Source organism: Juglans regia, chromosome 10 (assembly GCF_001411555.2).
Source record: "Juglans regia cultivar Chandler chromosome 10, Walnut 2.0, whole genome shotgun sequence".
NCBI lineage: Eukaryota > Viridiplantae > Streptophyta > Magnoliopsida > Fagales > Juglandaceae > Juglans > Juglans regia.
In genome coordinates this window covers 11,598,224-11,616,923 of record NC_049910.1, presented here as the reverse complement: position 1 = coordinate 11,616,923, position 18,700 = coordinate 11,598,224, and the positions used below count along the sequence as shown (strand labels likewise).

The 18,700-nt window shown below is 37.9% G+C and overlaps 2 protein-coding genes across 5 annotated transcripts; one reads left to right on the top strand and one right to left on the bottom strand.

The window, feature by feature from the left end:
- Window positions 1–1,628: 1,628 nt before the first annotated feature.
- On the bottom strand, window positions 1,629–11,997 carry LOC109020362 (zinc finger HIT domain-containing protein 3-like). 4 transcript variants are annotated; one of them, XM_019002811.2, is made up of 9 exons: window positions 11,945–11,997; window positions 11,627–11,719; window positions 11,480–11,511; window positions 10,920–10,961; window positions 9,961–10,047; window positions 3,360–3,446; window positions 2,350–2,438; window positions 2,157–2,207; window positions 1,629–2,014 (listed from the first exon to the last, which is right to left on the bottom strand). In XM_019002811.2, the coding sequence occupies exons 2-9, from the start codon at window positions 11,698–11,700 to the stop codon at window positions 1,991–1,993; spliced, it is 486 nt and encodes a 161-aa protein (XP_018858356.1). In that variant the 5' UTR covers window positions 11,701–11,719; window positions 11,945–11,997; the 3' UTR covers window positions 1,629–1,990. The 4 variants fall into 4 exon arrangements, with proteins under 4 accessions (XP_018858356.1, XP_018820328.2, XP_035551224.1 ...); XM_018964783.2 differs by having other exon boundaries at window positions 11,949–11,973; XM_035695331.1 differs by having other exon boundaries at window positions 11,627–11,974.
- On the top strand, window positions 11,933–17,352 carry LOC108990723 (26S proteasome regulatory subunit 4 homolog B). Its single transcript, XM_018964778.2, has 6 exons — window positions 11,933–12,611; window positions 13,432–13,677; window positions 14,387–14,556; window positions 14,623–14,839; window positions 14,956–15,096; window positions 17,084–17,352. The coding sequence occupies exons 1-6, from the start codon at window positions 12,129–12,131 to the stop codon at window positions 17,165–17,167; spliced, it is 1,341 nt and encodes a 446-aa protein (XP_018820323.1). The 5' UTR covers window positions 11,933–12,128; the 3' UTR covers window positions 17,168–17,352.
- The last annotated feature ends 1,348 nt before the right edge of the window (window positions 17,353–18,700 follow it).

Below are 18,700 nucleotides of genomic sequence, written 5' to 3'. Positions count from 1 at the left end.
TGGTATGTGGGAGCTTATGAATAGCAATGCTCAAATCCAAAATATAGCTAAGTTTTATATAAATGACTTGTATTGGACTAACTAAAAACCTTTAGTTTTGAGTTTGAGCTATAGTAATTGAATTTTCAAAGTTGGAGGCACTATTCATCTATCAAACCCATATTTTATTCTCAAATAATCAGGAAGGCTTTATTAAATTCTTTTAAAACTTTCATTGATAAACAAGGCTACATTATATCCAGTTTTCTAGAAAATATTTTTTGTAAACAAGGTTATATTATGTTGGATAATTAGGTTGATATAAAAAATAGTTGAAAAACAATAATTTTAAGTAAAAATTAAATTATTAATTAATATATAGTGTATTTATAAAATATACAAAAAATTATTATTAAAATATATAATATTATATTATTATTATTTTGATTTTAGAATTAATAGTCCAATGTAGATTAATATCTTCAATGGCTTTAACTTTGGTTTTGGCCAAAACCTTAACTTTAGACTTGACAATAGCTAGATTATTACCAATGCTCTTAATCTCATTTAGATGTTGAACTGAGTTAAACTGAGTTAAGATGAATTGAAATCTTTTTGAATAGTAATGAGTTGAGATAACAAAATAAATTTTGAAAGACCTATCTAATATGAGTTTAAATGTTAAAATAAATTTAAATGTATTTATAAAAAATTAAAAAGGTTATAGATCCCGTAAATAAAGATTTGTTAAATTAAAAAAGATTATGAATTTTAATATAAAGAAATTTTAAATTAAAATAAATTTAATAATTTAAAAATTATGTATTTAGATATTAAATTTAACTTAAAATTAGATTTATCCAAATGCGCCTTTAGACTAAAAAAAGGATCGTGCTACAGCCCCTGCTGGGGGCTCCCGCTGGGGGCTGTAGCATATATTGTATGTGCTTTTTTTTAAGTTGTTTTTTATATAATTTTTTTAATATCTTTTAATATTTTTAAAAAATAAAATAAATTTAAAACATCATTAAAAACACTTTTTTAATCAAGAAGTAAAAAAAAAGTTATTAAAAAATACTTCCTTAATCACGAAGTAAAATAAAAAATCATAAAAAAATATTTTATATTTTACTTCATGATTAAGCAAGTATTATTTAAAAATATTATAAATTTTTTTATTTTTTAAAAATATTTAAAATTATTAAAAACATCTATATAAAAAAAATTAAAAAATACACATGATAAAATACACTTGAGCCCCAGCGGGAGCTCAGCATTTTCCCTTAAAAAATAGGCAGATTTTGGAGTCATTCTGTTCACCGTACATGGTGTAATCAGACTGTCGCATCCACACGGATAAAGCTGCAAACGAGATCTTCACAGAGTGAGACAGAGAAAGAGCGTGATGGGTTCCATAAATTCTTCTAAAAAAAAAAGTCTAATATTAAAAAATATATATATATTTTTTTTACGTGCGTCCCAAATTTATCCTTTTTTTTTTTTCCAAAGGAAGTGCACTTATGAATGCAAATATAATTTCTATAAATTGTAGCATTATCATCATTTGACATATTCTTGTTTATATGATAATGTTGCTTTTAGCAAACAAGAGAACTCGATCATCAAGTCTTGAAGCCCACATAGAGACAAAGTGATAACTGGAGTCAGAAAAAATTGTAGTGATCCCAGCTAATAGATGTTATAAGTTTACACAATTTTGCTCTAATTTGCATGCAATATTTGCAACATAAAACATTAAAACTTTAAAATACTTGTTAACCAGGCCCAAAATTGAAGTATTCTCAAAACTGCACATCACATCAGAGGAGTCCTAGCCACAAACTTGTATGAAGTTAAACCAACCAAGCAAGACACGTGAGCTGCCAACCAGATTGGAAAATCTATATTGAAGCCAAAGTTAGAAGTTGATCAAACATACTGCTGGTTTTGTAGGATTTTCAACTTCCTGCAACAAATGTCATCTTCTTACTCAATTTCCCGCCGGTTGCAGCTACAGGTTGATGTTTGATAGAATCTGAGAACAGTTGAAACCGAGAAAGATGCTTAAAGTCCAGTGAATTCAGATTTCCAGATGACAATTGCACAGAAAAGCTATTCTCATAAATATGCTTATGGATGTAAGGAGGGTGCACTTAGGTGGCAACAGATGGCAATACCTTGTCAGTGAATATGCGGAACACCTCCACTTCCATAGCTTTATCAAGTTCCTAATCAAATGACACCGGTTTTAACTGACACTATCTTTCATGCTTGTTCAAACAATAATTTGAAGTAGGAATGATATCCTTATCAAACAAGAATCTAATATAGAAAAGACTGGTGTCTTCATTAAAGGATTGAGCTCCTTACATTCTCAGCATCTGGTGAACCATCAATATTGCGAATGATTTTCTGCAGGTTTTCATCCTTCAAAGCATCACGAATTTCACTGGAAGAAGCTGCACAAAGACTTCCAATTAATTTTTAACTAGTGGAAATTATCTAACCAGACATGATTTCAAAAGTGAAACTTTCTAGATAATTTCATCCATCCCAACATATTTTTTTTTTTTTTTTTTTGTTAAGCTCATACACCAGTAGGTCTTGAATACATGACCTCACCTTGTATCCCATTCTTGTGACGACATAAAAGAGGAGTCATTTAAGCCATAGTTCACTAGCACATTATAAAGTTTTTGCTCAACATACAAAAATATGTCCATACACCATCTGGTAGCTGCCCAATTAGCTGATACAGCAAAATCTTCATGATATATGGTATACCACAACAATTTAAATTCATTCCAGTGATGTCCACCAGATGTTGACCAAGAACCAAGCTATCAACGTATATTGTAACATGAGAGATACTGCCTTAAACTAGCACAAACAGACAAAGTTTTAATTATGAAAGAGACACCATGAAATATCAATAAAGAGAGCACCCCAAATGAGACAAATATTACTGATGACCATAAAAACATGACCAGATTTAAATGCAAAAAAACCAGTAGCCTTTAAAGCTTCTCCAATCTATACTCCTGTTGCAGAGCCCACATATAGATTGTCTATCCTCTTTCATTTTGCTAGTAGAATGATGCTCTAGTTATTTCACTTCAGAAATGTACTGTAGCCTATCCAACTCTCTCCTGATTCACTTTTATAATTGTTAATTCGTTCTCAGAGTTGCTTCTAGTTTCACAGACTTTGCTGCTTGCCAAATTTGATCAAAACAAGGATTAAATGATGATACGTCTCTCTTTACATTATTGACTTGCACTCTTATCTCCCACTTCCTATAATCTTGGCGCTTAGTGTGCACAGTCATAGTGGTATAAAGGCCAAATATTTATACCTCTGAGCTAGTAAAAAACTCATACCTATAGCTTCCAGTTGCAACTTTTGAAGCACATCACCTGGTTCTTCCACATTTAACGGTCTCTCTACAGGTGACTCCGGATCAGGAGCTAATGAACATGGAAAAAAAAAAAACAGAAGACAAAATAGCTCAGAGAAATGGAAACAAGCAAAGTTCAATAAACAAATGGTGAACGTGCATGTTGCTCCGTACACTTTCTCTCCGTATACTTTTTCTTTCCGTAAACTCTTTCCAACGGTGATCGTGGGCGTTTGATCGTGCGTGTTGCTTGCACGGGGAGGAAAATGGGTTGTTTGAAAGCCATTGTTATAGAATCAAAGTCATTTGAGGTGTCAAGGTATGGCCGCAGGGTGCTTCTTACTGAAAAAGGGTGGAAGTTTGTGAAAAATATGAGTTTGGAGTTAGCCACGGCACGCTGGTTCACCAAAGCTCTAGAGGATTGCTTGAAGGGTGGGAGAAAGGAGTTCTATACAGCGCATCAGGAAGGTGATAGGGGGTACATAGCATAGAGGTGCTCAGACTTCCTAGGTGCGCTCATGGTACTACTGGAGTACGGAGGCGGTAGTAGCCGAAACTGCGTGTTTATACTTGAAGACAGGGATGGAGGCAGCTGGCGGATTTTGAGGGAGGCTGGATGAGAAGGTTGCTCCGTTGGGTCGGCACCACCAACGACAACGGTAGCTCCTCTTAAGTCTTCTTCCCGGTCGTACATGGAGGCTCTCCAACAACCGAGGGCATTGGACCTGTCTCGTCAACCTGTCAGGCTGGATGTCAGGTCTGACACTTTGACTCGATTGAGATGGGCTGCACCGCTGCAACGGTCAGGAAGCGCTGCCATTTCTGTAGGGGTCTAGAGACTTGAGGGGGGTGGCAGAGGAGATGTCGGTCCAAACAAGGAAGTGGTCCTGCGGGCGATGAAGGAGATGAAGAGCCAATTGGATGAATTACAACTTAATGTAAGTTGGTTAATAAGGTGCGTTGAGGAGGAAAAAGGGGTAGGGGTGGGGGTGGGCTTGGGTTTGGTCGATGGGCCAATGAAAAGTAACAACAGGAGAATGGGCCACGTGGGTAAGCAGAATGGGCCGTCTGTGGGTAGTAAAGGAAAAGAAAAAAATATTGATGGGCCTAGACGTTGGTCTTCAACCTTTGGGCAAGTAGAACCAACAACTGCTGGGCCTGTTTAGAGGAGACATAACCTGAATGCCGTCTCCGAACGCTACAGGTCCATTGACGGATAGGTCTCAACCACCATTGTCGATGAAGAGCCAAGGAGCCCCGGCGAAGTCTCCGACATGCCGGGCTATGGAAGTTACCACTTCTTGAGCATCGATTGCTTCTGACGTGCTGGATCTAGCACAGAACAGGCCGAGGGAGGATGCCGGTGCTTCGACTGCAACACCACTATCGTCTAGACCGCCAGTGGTCGCAATCCCAATAGAGGGGGTCCTAAGAGTTGAAGCCTCTCCCATCTGGATGAAGAGATGCCTGTGATGGATGGGCTCCCAAAAAACACATGGGAAAATGATATAGTGGGCTCTTAGGGCAATCTGGTGGAGATGGCGATGATCCACAGTGCAGGTTTGACCAGTGAAGAATCCACTCAAGGCCACGCTTCAGACTCGAAGTTGCTATAGGCTATTTGTGATAGTGAGTGCTCGTTTTTTTTTTTTTGGGGGGGGGGGGGTACTGAACCAACCCCTTTATGCACACTATCCCTTAGTCCTAACCCAAAAAGTTTTATCTCAGAGTGGGTGTTCAAGAAGGTAGAGGAGATACAAGCTTGCATTGGGATTTCTTGTGTAGGCTTTGAAGAACAGTTTAGGGCCCTTCTTGTAGCCATTGAATATGGTCGAGCGAAGTCAGCCACAAAGCAAGATAGGGAACTCAAAAGGCTCACATGTACCATTACTTATGAAGCGAAGGAGGGGAGTGGCAGAAGGGATAGATTGAAAGGGTGGGGCACTCTTTGTACTCATGAAGCCTAAGAACCTTTCTTGGAATGTGCGGGGGCTTAATGATTGCAATAAGCGCCTTCGCATAAAATCCTCATTGCGGACGTGAAGGTTGATGTGGTGTGTCTTTAAGAAACAAAATTGTGGGTCATTGATAGAAGAATCATCCGTAGTTTGTGGGGGTGTTTGTATGTGGGTTGGTCATACTTGGCCTCTTTGGGAGCTTCGGACGGTGTTCTCTTTATGTGGGATAAAAGAGTGGTGGAGGTGATAGATGAGTGTGTTGAAAATTTCTCGATTGCTAGTTTATTTAAAAATGTTGTCGATAGATGGGAATGAGCTTATGTAGGCACGTATGAGCCTAATATGGATAGAGATAGGAGAAGGCTATGGGAGGAGTTGGCAGGTTTATATTATTTATGGGATTTGCCATGGTGTATGGGTGGAAATTTCAATATTACTCGCTTTCCCAGTGAGTAATCGGGGAATTATCGCAACTCTTCGGCCATGGAGGAGTTCTCTGAGTTCATCTTTGAGTTGGACCTCATGGATCCCCCCCTTATCGAGGGCGAGTTCACATGGTCAAATAGTCGGGGTTGGTCGACATTGGATGGGTTCCTTGTCTCTCATTCGTGGGAGGCCCACTTTCTAGAGTTGTTTCAAAAGCAGTTGCCCCGAGTTTGCGCGAATCATTTTCCTATTTTGTTAGACTGTGAAGGTATTCATGGGGGACGCCAGTATTACTAGTTCTTAGGGACTCCTAGTTTCGTTCTTGCAGGTAAGCTTAAGGCTTTGAAGCAAGATTTAAAGAAGTGGAACTTGGAAGTTTTTAGCAGCATTGACAACCAGAAGACTACCCTTATGAAGGAGTTATAGGAGTTAGAGGGGAGAGAATTGATGGGAGACACATCGGAGGAGGAGTTATTGAGAAAGAGTTCGGTTGTGACTGAACTGGAGAGGGTGTTGTTGATGGAGGAGACTTCGTGGCGAAAAAAATCCAGGACCCTTTGGCAAAAAGAATGTGATAAATGTACGTAGTTCTTCCATAAAGTGACTAATTCACATATGTGCAACAATGCGATTGAGACACTTTACTCAGGTACTCAAGTGCTCTCTTCCCCCTTTGAATTAGAAAATCATACTGTGCATTATTACGAGAACCTCCTCACGGAACCGGCTTATTGGAGGCCGAAGTTAGATGATTTTTTGTTTGAGTCTATTGATTCACAGAGTGCGAGTTGATTGGAAAGACCTTTTGATGAAGACGAGATTTATAAGGTCATTTGTGGTATGGCCAAAGATAAACCGCCAGGTCCGATGGCTTTTTGATGGGATTCTTTCAAGCTTATTGGGATATTGTGAAATGTGATGTTTATGCAGGTTTTCCTTAAATTTTTAGGAAGTTTGAGAAATGCCTCAATGCGACGTTCATTGTTCTCATACCGAAGAAACAGGGGGCTACGACAGTTGAGGATTTCCGCCTTATAAGCCTTGTGAGTGGAGTATACAAGATCACTTCGAAGGTTCTTGCTAATCGGCTTAGCCCGATATTGGAACAAATTATTTCTAAGCCTCAAAATGCATTTGTTCGGGGGAGATAAATCCTTGATTTGGTTCTCATTGCCAATGAGTGCTTGGATCATAGGTTGCGGGAGGGAGCTCCAGGTATTTTATGCAAGCTTGACATGGAAAAGGCATATAATCATGTAAATTGGGAATTTCTTTTATACTTGCTCGGGAGGTGTGGCTTTAGTGATAGGTGGATTTCATGGATTCGACATTGTGTCTCTACCGTTTGCTTCTCGGTGCTAGTTAATGGCACCCCAGCTGGATTTTCTAACAGTTCTTGTGGATTGAGGCAACAGGATCCATTGTCTCCTCTTCTCTTCGTTATTGTTACGAGGGCACTTGGATGAATGGTGAAGGTTGCTGTTGGAGGAGGTGATGATACCCTCCTTTTTTGTGAAACAGATCATGGTCAAATTCAAACTTTACGTGCACTTTTGTTATGTTTCAAAGCTGTGTCGGGGTTTAAGGTGAACCTTGGTAAGTCCGAGATGGTTGTGCTGGGCGTGGTGCCCAGTATCAACAACTTGGCAAGCCTTCTGGTTGATATCTTGATAGGGCATTTCCAGCTCTCTGTCGTATTGTAGCTAACAGGAAGGCTACTGTGGCGGATCTGTGGGTATTTTCCCATGGTTCTCACCAAAGGAATGTCCTATTTAACAGGGATTTTCATGATTGGAAATTGCACACCGTTTCAGAATTTTTTAGGTTGATATACTCCATGGGAAACACTACGGCACATGGGGATAGGATGTAGTGGAGATCCAATGGCAGCAAGAAGTGTACAGTCAGGGCGTATTACAAAATATTAGCATCACAAGGTAGTGTTCCCTTCCCTTGGAAGAATATTTGGAGGTCTCATGTGCCTTCTAAAGTAGCTTTATTCATATGGATTGCTGTTGGAAAGATTTTGACCACAGACAATTTGAGGAAGAGGGGGCTCATTGTGATGGAGTGGTGCAATCAGTGTAAAAAGCAGGGAGAATCAGTGGATCATTTATTATTGCATTGTGAGGTAACAAGGGTGCTGTGGGATGAGATTTTTAGAAGAATTGATGTCGCGTGGGTAATGCCATTGAGGGTGGTTGATCTACTGGCTTGTTAGAAGGAGATTCAAGGCTGTCCTCAAGTGGTGGCAGTGTGGAAGATGATCCATTGTGCATTATGTTGATGTATTTGGTCGGAAAGGAATGAGCGGTGCTTTGAAGATAGGGAGCGCACAATGGCATAACTTCATAATTTTTTTGTACACACATTATTGCTTTGGGTTTCAGCCATTGTGCTTAATGGAAACAATGCTCACGATTTCCTATCTTTAATCTATCGATCCTAGAATGTATTTAGGTGTTCTCTTGTATACTTCCTATGTACAAGGGCTATGCCTATTTCATTTGTATCAATAAAATTTACCTCATAAAAAAAAAAAAACAAAGTTCTATGAGAAAATATGTTTGACATAAAAATTATATTATAGGAGGTAGGAATTTTACCGAGTACTTGGGTTATGCCTACTTTTCTTACTAATAAAGTTCTTTTTTACTGATTAAAAAAATTATATTAATGGAGTAATGCAAAAGCAATGAAATATGATCATGGAAACTGATTGTTCCTTTCACTCCCAATTGTCCAATTAGTGGAGGAACAGCTATACATCATCATACAACTTCTAAGCAAATTAAACATGAATTTGTTTTACCATTAAGGGTGGTAGTTCAATGGTCCTTGGGTTACTCCAAAGTGGTTTGGCATGTACTAGGTCTTGGGTTCGAATCCGAATATGGATTTACCTTAGACTATTAGTATTAGCCGCCTAAAGATTTATTGAATTCCCTAGTGGGTCTGGGGTTTAAGCTAAGGCTCAAACCCGACTTGAGGAGGTGCTTGTGGCTTCCTGCTATCTAGGCCTCTCTTGTCTAGTTTCCAGTGGGTAGAGTGCTACTATGATCACTCCCACGTAGGGAAGCCATCTCCGGTCGCCCCCTCTGACGTTTTTCTTCATTAAAAAAACATAAATTTTTTTAACATACTAACAACTCTAAAACTGCCTTTGATATTATCCACTAGACACCAAAGAAAAAAGACTAGCGACCAAAAAATCTCTCACAACAAGCAGTGCACAAATGATGGTCAATTGTATGTTAACCTCAATAGGTGCCTTAGTATGGCAAATACTTTTCACAGTGCCTGAAGAAACCACCTAATGCAACATCCTAAGAATGTGGGCATCAGATATGCCATACATAGCTTTCTTCTTACTTATCAGAAAAAAAAAAAAAAAAGGATACGCCGTGCATCATTTTCTTCTTACTTATCAGGAAAAAAAAAAGAAAGATATGCCATACATCGTTTACCTCTAGCATGTTCTATCCACTCCTTCATAGGTTACTTGGTATGGACAATTTTTTTGATAAGGTACTGAAAAACCATAGAATGCAATGTCAAAGAAAGAGGGTATCAAACATACCATTCCTCATCAAGCTCGAGTAAGTTCTATCCTCTCCTTTACTACATCCTGATTTGAATGCAACAACTAAGAAAAGAGAGGCAACTGATTCCTACTCCAAATGTTGAACCCATCTGACAAACTTGAGATATCATAACGAGCCCCCTTGACATACCTAACTAAGAAAATGGGCATCCTTATCCTCAGTAAAAAGAAATGATCCGGGAATAAGTCTCCAAAGCAATCTCCCCATGATCATACATCATATGAAAACAGAACAAAGAACGATTGATAGTTTTAAACTTAAGATATGATGAAATAGGTTGCATCCCCATTATGCTTTTCGAAAGGCCTGGGCATGAGATCCCTCTCACTAAATCAAAAGACTGCTAACCCTAAATTTCTCTATGCATTTACAATTTTTTATAACTCAATCACAATCTTTTCAACAACTAAGCTCATCATCATTTCTCATAATTTGAGAACTCTAGATTGATTGTCGACATCTTCATGATAAGATTCAGAACCCTGCTTATACTAGCAGACAAAATGCAGCACGTTTTCCCAAAGTATCACATCTCCCATAGTTGTAAAAAATAATATTCTAGGGTCATAACTCTGAGCTAGTAGAAAACTCATACCTATAGCCTCCAGTTGCAACTTTTGTAGCACATTGCCTGGTTCTTCCACATTTAATGTTCTCTCTAGATGTGATTCTGGATCAGCAGCTAATGCACATGAAAAAAAGAAGATAAGATAGCTTTTAGAGAAATGGAATTAAACAAAGGTTAATAATCAAAGTTGAGATGAAAACTATACTAATGGAGTAATGCAAGAGCAACAAAATATGAGCAGAAGAATTGCACATATGCATACATTTATTTTATGAGAAATAAATTCCTTTAATGTGAAATGACTTTCAAAAGTCAGAAGGAATTTAAACACCATAAAGCTTTAATTTTGACTGTGAAGTGTATTTTCTAGCCTATGTTAAAGAAGCTTTCATTTTAGAAGTAAAGCTTATGTCTGGTAACACAATCTGTCTATTCCCCATGTGGGCTTGGTGTATTTTGGATAGATTTATAATTTTCATGGGCTTATTGGCCATTAGGGGCTCTCTAGTATGGGCTATGTGTTTTCTTGTATACGTCCAGTGTACTTGGTTACTCCTATTGTTATTAATATATATATAATATTTTTACTTATAAAAAAAAAAAAAAAAAAAGATCTTGAGGTTGAAACTTGAAAGGAATGCATTTGAAGGGAAAAAAATGGAAAAGAGGAAAAGAGGAAAAAAGGGATAAAGGGAAGGAAGTACATCATAAGAAGAGAACTGGATGTGGGGGCTAATTACCCAAAGAAATAAAGTTTTCATTTGGAAAATAAAATTCTTCAATTTCACAAAAAGCATCAGCAATTGAAAAACCAATAAGGTCTATGGGGGTGGGGGGTGGAAACTCCCTTAGTATTACACAGAAACCACAATTAATTTAATAGCCATGAACAAGATCTTATGAATCTATAATAGCAACTAGAAATTGAAAATTAAAACAGTACATTGTAAGTGCTGCACATGTAATCAGACTAATGTAACCCTCACTTGATTTTTCCTCAGAAGGAACTGGCTTAGCACATGGGATTTCTGCATCATTCATACAAGCTCATGTTAGTTCTCATTGTCAAATAATTCATTCTTTGCAGTTTAGTTTTTCATCAAGTCTTAATATTTTTTTATTACTTCTCTCAACCTTTACCCAGCAGCCTAGTAGAAGATACCCTTTTATTTCTCCATGGCGACTAATGGTATTATAGGCTCAACTCTATATAGCCTCGGACTCTACAATACAATAGTGTCACAAATCTAGGTCCCCATTTTGAAACCTAATACTTTTTTTTATTATTATTGGTAATCAAGAATTTTTATTCATAATAATCCATTTTGAATAATAATACTGCAACAAAATTGCTTCTTTGGACAACCCAAGATGACACGATTCAATCATCAACTGGGATTTTCTAATATAAAGACGCGAACCCTTGAGTGTAAGACACTGAATTTGTAAAATCAGCAACCTCCTCCAGTTCTTAAGATTTTCTGCTTAGGAACTTCCATGTCATTCATCAAGAGAGAAATGGAAGTAATACAAAAGAGTGGCATACCTTTGTGCTTCTTGAAACAAACCACGGAGCAACTGCGACCGGAAAAAAAACAAGAAAACACAGACATCAGTGAGAATTGAAAGTATTTTCCGACAAAAAGAAAAAAAAAGAAAAAAAAAAAGATGTTTAGCAGCTTCTATGGCTTACTAAGGCACTAGACAAGCGGGACACTTGTACTTCGATTGTGTTTCATTGCAGATTTCACATAGTCGGGGACCCATTTGACAGCTCCACTTCTAGCTATCAAAGTGAGCATTTTTTCCGAGGAAACAAACAGATAAAGAAGATGAAAATCAGAGCTGTAACTAAAATCATAAAAACAAAAGAACCAAAATTTTCCTTGGGTTAGAATACACATACATAATTCAAATAAATTTTTTAATAAAAAATCTTATTTTTGAAAAAAAAAAAAAAAAAAAAGATATAAATATGGCGAAGCTGGGAGACTCGAACTCTTTGTTTTACCCACTAGGTTGCCAGCGAGAGAAAACAGGCCTTCTGGTTGAGTCCCTACCCTTTGTTTTACTTTTAAAACATAAATAGAGACGTGGCAGCATCCTGACCGTCAAGGTCAATACAGAACCCCTTTTACCACTCTTGTCTCTTAGAGAAGAGAAGAAACTAATCAATCGAAACCGAGAAGGAAAGCATGGGTCAAGGAACTCCGGGTGGTCTGAATCGGCAAGGTCTACCGGGCGACCGAAAGCAGGACGGCTCCGACAAGAAGGAGAAGAAATTCGAGCCGGCGGCTCCTCCGGCCCGAGTTGGTCGCAAGCAACGCAAGCAGAAGGGCCCCGAGGCGGCGGCTAGGCTGCCGACCGTGACCCCGCTGACCAAGTGCAAGCTCCGCCTCCTCAAGCTGGAGCGCGTGAAGGACTATCTCCTGATGGAGGAGGAGTTCGTGGCGAACCAAGAGCGGCTCAAGCCGCAGGAGGAGAAGGCCGAGGAGGACAGATCCAAGGTCGACGATCTCAGGGGATCACCGATGAGCGTTGGGAACCTGGAGGAGCTCATCGACGAGAACCACGCCATCGTGTCGTCCTCGGTGGGGCCTGAGTATTATGTGGGGATCTTGTCGTTCGTGGACAAGGATCAACTCGAGCCTGGCTGCGCCATCTTGATGCATAATAAGGTAATTCATGTTTGATTTCGTTACTGATTGAGTGTTTGGTGCCGATAAAGTGGAGTATTTTTTTTTTCTTTTCAGGCGAAATAATAATCTTTAGAGAGTGAATTTTATGTTGGTTTCACTTGGCAATTCCAATTTTCTTTGGATGCATTAACTTATAAAGAGAAATGGGTACTTTAGTAGTTTATTCGTATTTAGAGTGTTTTCTTAACATATGCATGTAAAGATGTATGTAGTGGAATTTTGAAACCTGGGAGACTTTGGTTAAGTTGGTAGATGTTTCTCTAAGAACTCACTTTGCACGTATTTGACTAGAAATTGAGATAGTCTTATTGCAAAATAACATTGAACAAGAAAGAAGTTTGATACCATCCTTGTGGATGTGGCAAAAAATACAAGGTTATGATGAGAAATAAATTTCTATTTTATTAGTCAAAATAGACATGGTCGCCCACACAAAAAGGAAGGAAAAGCAAAAGTATGACCACAAACTGTCTCTTAATTGATGATAATCTTTATGCTGCTAATAAATATTTGTTTTGTAGCCATTGTTGATATTACACACTTCAGTTTGCTCCTTAAGATAATTTTTCAAATCTATGGGGTCTGAATTCTCAGAAGATTGTTCAACAATATGATTTGACAGAGCACATTAACTCTGATGACTATATAGATTGTCTTGTTGCACTCTCTGTTGGCCCCAAAATGAGAAAAATTATTTGCTTTACAGTGTCATTATCTGTATTGGTTTTTCCTGAATAGCTCTTATGCCACTGGACAAGGAAGAAAGAATCTAACCTCCTATATCTCTTGTCCCTCTCAGGTTCTTTCTGTTGTTGGGCTTCTACAGGATGAAGTTGATCCAATGGTGTCTGTAATGAAGGTTGAGAAGGCTCCCCTAGAATCATATGCTGACATAGGTGGTCTAGATGCCCAGATACAGGAGATTAAAGAGGCAGTTGAACTCCCTCTAACGCATCCTGAATTGTATGAAGATATTGGTATCAAGCCTCCTAAGGGGGTCATATTGTATGGGGAGCCTGGAACAGGCAAGACTTTGCTTGCCAAGGTGTGTACTTCCCTTTCCTTCTGCTGTATGTAATATTGTGTCAGTATCAGTTGATGATGCATTCTCCTGTTTCCTTTCTTTTTATCTACAAATTAGAATGTGATATAATATAGTGGCATCAATTGGAGAACTGATGCCCTCTTTATTTTGGGTGAGAATACCTATCAAAAAAAAATATATCGGCATCAAAGTGTTAGGACAACTCTTGCTTGTAGGACCTAATTAATGTTATGGAATTAAGGGCAGGTTTGGGAGGTGAGATGAGAATTTTGTGTTTTGTTTTAGTGTTTAAAATATTATATTTTAGTATTATAATTGTATTGGGATTTGAAAAAGTTGAATTATTTATTATATTTTGTATGGGGATTTGAAAAATGTGTAATGATGAGATGAGATGAGATGAGAATTTTGTGTCTCATCCCACCCCCCAAACCTGCCCTAAGTTGGAGATTTCTTATGATTTTTCACACATCTGGGTTTTAATATTTGACTTATATCTTATTGAAGTAAATTATATCTATATGTACAATCCTTCATTCATTGCCATAGGTTTATACATCAGTTATTATGTTATTTTCAAGAAGTTCCCTCTTATTACAATCTCCATATCTAAATGGTTAAATGTGCACACACGTGCCATTTGAGCATGCTTTCTGCTTTTCAGCTTCCTTGTAATTTGAGCTTGTAAGCTTGCTTGTGCTCTTCTCAGGCAGTAGCAAACTCAACGTCAGCAACTTTCTTACGAGTTGTTGGCAGTGAATTGATTCAAAAATACTTGGGTGATGGTCCAAAATTAGTGAGGGAACTATTCAGAGTGGCTGATGATCTCTCACCTTCAATTGTTTTCATCGATGAAATAGATGCAATTGGTACAAAGAGGTGAGTTAGTGAAATTTCTATGGTAAACAATTTTCATGGGTGCCTCTGACCAGCAGGTCCCGACAGGTATGATGCCCACTCAGGTGGAGAACGTGAAATTCAAAGGACTATGTTGGAATTGCTGAACCAATTGGATGGTTTTGATTCAAGAGGTGATGTCAAAGTGATTCTTGCAACCAACAGGATTGAAAGTCTTGACCCAGCTTTGCTTCGGCCTGGCCGAATAGATAGAAAGATAGAGTTCCCTCTTCCTGATATCAAGACAAGGAGGCGCATTTTTCAGGTACGCTTAAATGTGTGCAAACAACACTGAATATATTCCTCTTTGTCTTTTGATAATTGTATCTGCCATGTTTGCTTCATTCTTGATTAACCAAAAATTGTATTTCTGGATTGCAGATACACACTTCAAGGATGACATTGGCTGATGATGTCAACTTAGAAGAATTTGTTATGACTAAGGATGAGTTCTCTGGAGCTGATATAAAGGCAATTTGTACTGAAGCTGGCTTGCTTGCTTTAAGAGAACGCCGTATGAAGGTCAGTTATGCTTCAATTCTCTTTTACTTTTGGCAAAGGTTTTTCTTTTTTAATTGCTTGAGGTGCACTTTTAAAGACTGGAATATTGTTGTTTGTTCAGAAGTTTAACGGCAAAGTTCATACATTCATCAACTCCTTTAGAAATGTTTTTGATTGGTAAACAAAATTTTATTGATCATAAGGGATAGGCAAAAGCCTAGGTATACGGGACATATACAAGAGCATCACCTTTGCTAGTTCAACGATACAAGAAATTCATGGAAACTCATTCCATTGAAATCAATTACAACCAACCAATGGAGTAAAGTATTGAAAAACAATTTCCTAAGCTCTTCCATTGATCATTCTCAATCTTTGAAGCTTCTGTCATTCATTTCCCTCTAAATGCAACACCATAAGCATATGGGCATCTTCCATATTGTTGCAATATGAGAGTCACCCTAAAGACCTCTCCAAGAAGCTAAGAGATCAATAACCCTTCTCGGCATCACCCAAGTTATTCCCACCCGAGTGAAGAAGTCGTTCCATAATATCATGGCAATATCAAAATGAAGTAATAAATGACCAACTGACACCCCACTCTTTTTGCACATACAACACCACTCCATGACAATGAATCGACATTTCCGTAAGTTGTCAAGTGTGAGTATCTTCCCCAACAAAGCTATCCATACAAAGAAGAGTGCCTTTAGGGGGCCTTTGTCTTCCAAAATGCTCTTCTATGGGAATGAGTTGGTTGTATGCGTTGCATGGCTTGATAGAAAGAGCGGACAGTGAACTTTCCTTTCTTGGAGTGACGCCAGAAAATCTTGTCATCAACTTCTCTCCTTATGCGAGTGGAATATATGAGATCATAAGACTCTGATATTGTGTCTACTTCCCAATCATGTGCATTTCTAAAAGAAGTGATGTTCCATTGAGGAGCACCATTCGATGTAACCAAAAAGTCTGCAGTTGATGCTTCTTTCATTCTTGCTATGTCATAGACTTTTGGATAAGTTTCCTTGAGTGGCGGCCTGTCGCTACTCCATATGTCATGCCAAAATTTGATTTTGAGTCCATCACCCATCACCCACCTCAAACCGGGTATCTAAAGTGGGCATCCCATCCTCTTATTATGTGCTTCGAAAGCCCCACCTCATCTGACCCACACTTACCTCATTTGAGCACCAACCTCCCCATGCTTCACCGTACTTCGAGTCAATGATATTTCTCCACAACGTCCCCCGTTCTTGGTGGTATCTCGACAGCCATTTGCCCAACAAAACCTTCTTAAAAACCTGTAAATTCCTGATATCCAAACCTCCTTTAGAATTAGAATTATTTCATAGATACTTGCCAGTATCTTGCTTCACCAATAGTTTTCTATTATTATTATTATTATTATTATTATTATTGTTATTGTTATTTGTTTTATAAGTACGCCACCAATAGCTAGCAGTAAGCTCCAAAAAATTTGATTCAAATTTGGAGAGTCAGAGCAGAGAGATGGACTTCTTCCATCTTAGACCCCCTTTTGCTTGCAGGATACTGTATCGGATTGTCATGGTAGCTTCTCTCTCTTCCAGTGAACTAGGATTTGGCCTGTTTTGATGCTTTTAGCTTTTATTATGTCATTTCTCAACTTGGTAAGTGGGAGCTGTCATTCTATGTTTATCGTTGAAGGAAAGAAACATACCAAATAGGACATAATCAACCAATGCCAACTTCATTGTATGATTATTTTGGTAAATGCATTGATGGTTTGGAATCTGTCAAGTCCTTTCAGTAGCAACTTTTGCCGTCTTGTTTTCATGTCGTTTAAAGGAGCGTTGGTGTTTCAGTGTTGAGCTTCTCACCCATAAATAGAAGTAAAGGAAAAAAAAGGTTGCATTCGTTTATTTTAAGGTCTCCAGGAAATTATGCAAAATATATGCTTGTTTTATGGAGTTGGTTCGATCGATGGGCTCGGTTGACCTGATGTTCAACCTTTACTTATGTGCTTCAGGTAACACACGTGGATTTCAAGAAGGCAAAAGAGAAAGTGATGTTCAAGAAGAAGGAAGGGGTGCCAGAAGGACTCTACATGTGAAGATATCATTCGCACATTAATGTACAACTTTTGTATTTTGGATTCGACCCGTACTTTTATTTACAATTTCGTGTTTAAGTTATAGATTATTTTACCTCTAAAGATTGCAATCCTTTGTTGAATGAAGAATGTTCTCATTCTGGTGCTTCATTTGCGTTTTCAATTCGATGTGGGTGCTTCTTTGCAGACTGAGTTAACTGACCAATGACTTGTGGAGCTTCCTAAGATTCCACAGAGAAATAAAGAATTTTTTTTTCTTTTTTGAGAGGTAATAAGAAATCTTATTCCAAGCAATTAGGCATAACCAAATACACAAGAAGTATAGAAGTGATTATACCTAAATACAAGTTAAAGAAAAACAAAACAAAACATTACAAGTATTCACATCCCTTGCAAAGTTCTTCACCCAAAAATTTAAAAGAGCTAAAGAAAAAATCCCTTAATTTTCTCATAATACGTTCGTGATCATCGAAACACCTCTCATTTCTCTTTAACCATAAACATAAAAACAAACATAAGGGGATCATTCTCCAAATTTCTGCATTGCCTCCACAACCCGCTGATCCATTCCAACTAGCCAAAAAATCCAACACTTGCAATGGCATAACCCAAACAATGCCAGCCCTTGCAAATATCTCATTCCACAAGGCTGTCACAAACTCAAAATGGAGAAAAAGATGACTAACAGATTCACTATCTTTTTTACACATAAAACATCAATCAATTACAAATAATCCACTTTTCCTCAAATTATTTGTGGTTAAAATTTTCTCAAGTGACACCAACCAACAGAAGAATGCAACTTTACTAGGGACCTTTGTTTTCCAAATACATTTCCAGGGGTATGCTGAGTCACCATTACTATTTAATACCTTGTAATAAGATCTCATTTAAAATATGGAATTATAATCATGTATCCACATCAACATATCCTCCCTATTTTGATCGATCTTCATATCATATAACTTTGCAAAGAAATCAGCAGTTTCACACACTTCCCAGTCCTATAATTCTCTATTAAAATCCACATTCCAGTGCAGAAGATTATTAGAGATCTGATACGATTCAGCCACTGCAACCCCTTTGTTTCTAGCTATCTTAAAGAGATTAGGATAAATAGATTTGAGAGCTGAATCCCCACACAATACATCATGCCATAAAAAATATTAGTCCCTTTCCCAACTTTGAAATTAATATTATTGACAAAATCCCCCCATCCCAACTGAATGGACTTCTATAAACTCACCCAAATGTTTCTTTAACTTCGTTAGTACACAAATTCCCCCACATCCTTCCATATTTGACATCCACAATTTGCCTCCATAATGTATTACTCTCTTTGTTGTACCTCCAAAGCCACTTTCCAAGTAGAGCCTTATTGAAAAGCTTTAAATTCCTAATGCCCAAATCCCCACATGACATCAAGACACAAACTTTAATCCAGCACACCAAGTGAAATTTTCTTTCCTCCCCAATACCATCCCATAAGAAATTCCTGAAAATTTTCTCGATTCTTTTAGCTATTCCCGTAGT

Excerpts from the sequence above, each read along its gene's own strand:
- LOC109020362 (XM_019002811.2), bottom strand. The coding sequence starts at position 11,700 with ATGGGTCCCCGACTATGTGAAATCTGCAATGAAACACAATCGAAGTAC. Across the intron at positions 10,048-10,919 it reads TCCTTCTGAGGAAAAATCAA|CTGCTGATCCAGAATCACAT; the intron begins GTGAGGGTTACA and ends CATGTGCATTAG. Across the intron at positions 2,015-2,156 it reads TCCGCATATTCACTGACAAG|ATTCTATCAAACATCAACCT; the intron begins GTATTGCCATCT and ends AACTGTTCTCAG.
- LOC108990723 (XM_018964778.2), top strand. The coding sequence starts at position 12,129 with ATGGGTCAAGGAACTCCGGGTGGTCTGAATCGGCAAGGTCTACCGGGC. Across the intron at positions 14,557-14,622 it reads GATGCAATTGGTACAAAGAG|GTATGATGCCCACTCAGGTG; the intron begins GTGAGTTAGTGA and ends AGGTCCCGACAG. Across the intron at positions 15,097-17,083 it reads TAAGAGAACGCCGTATGAAG|GTAACACACGTGGATTTCAA; the intron begins GTCAGTTATGCT and ends TATGTGCTTCAG.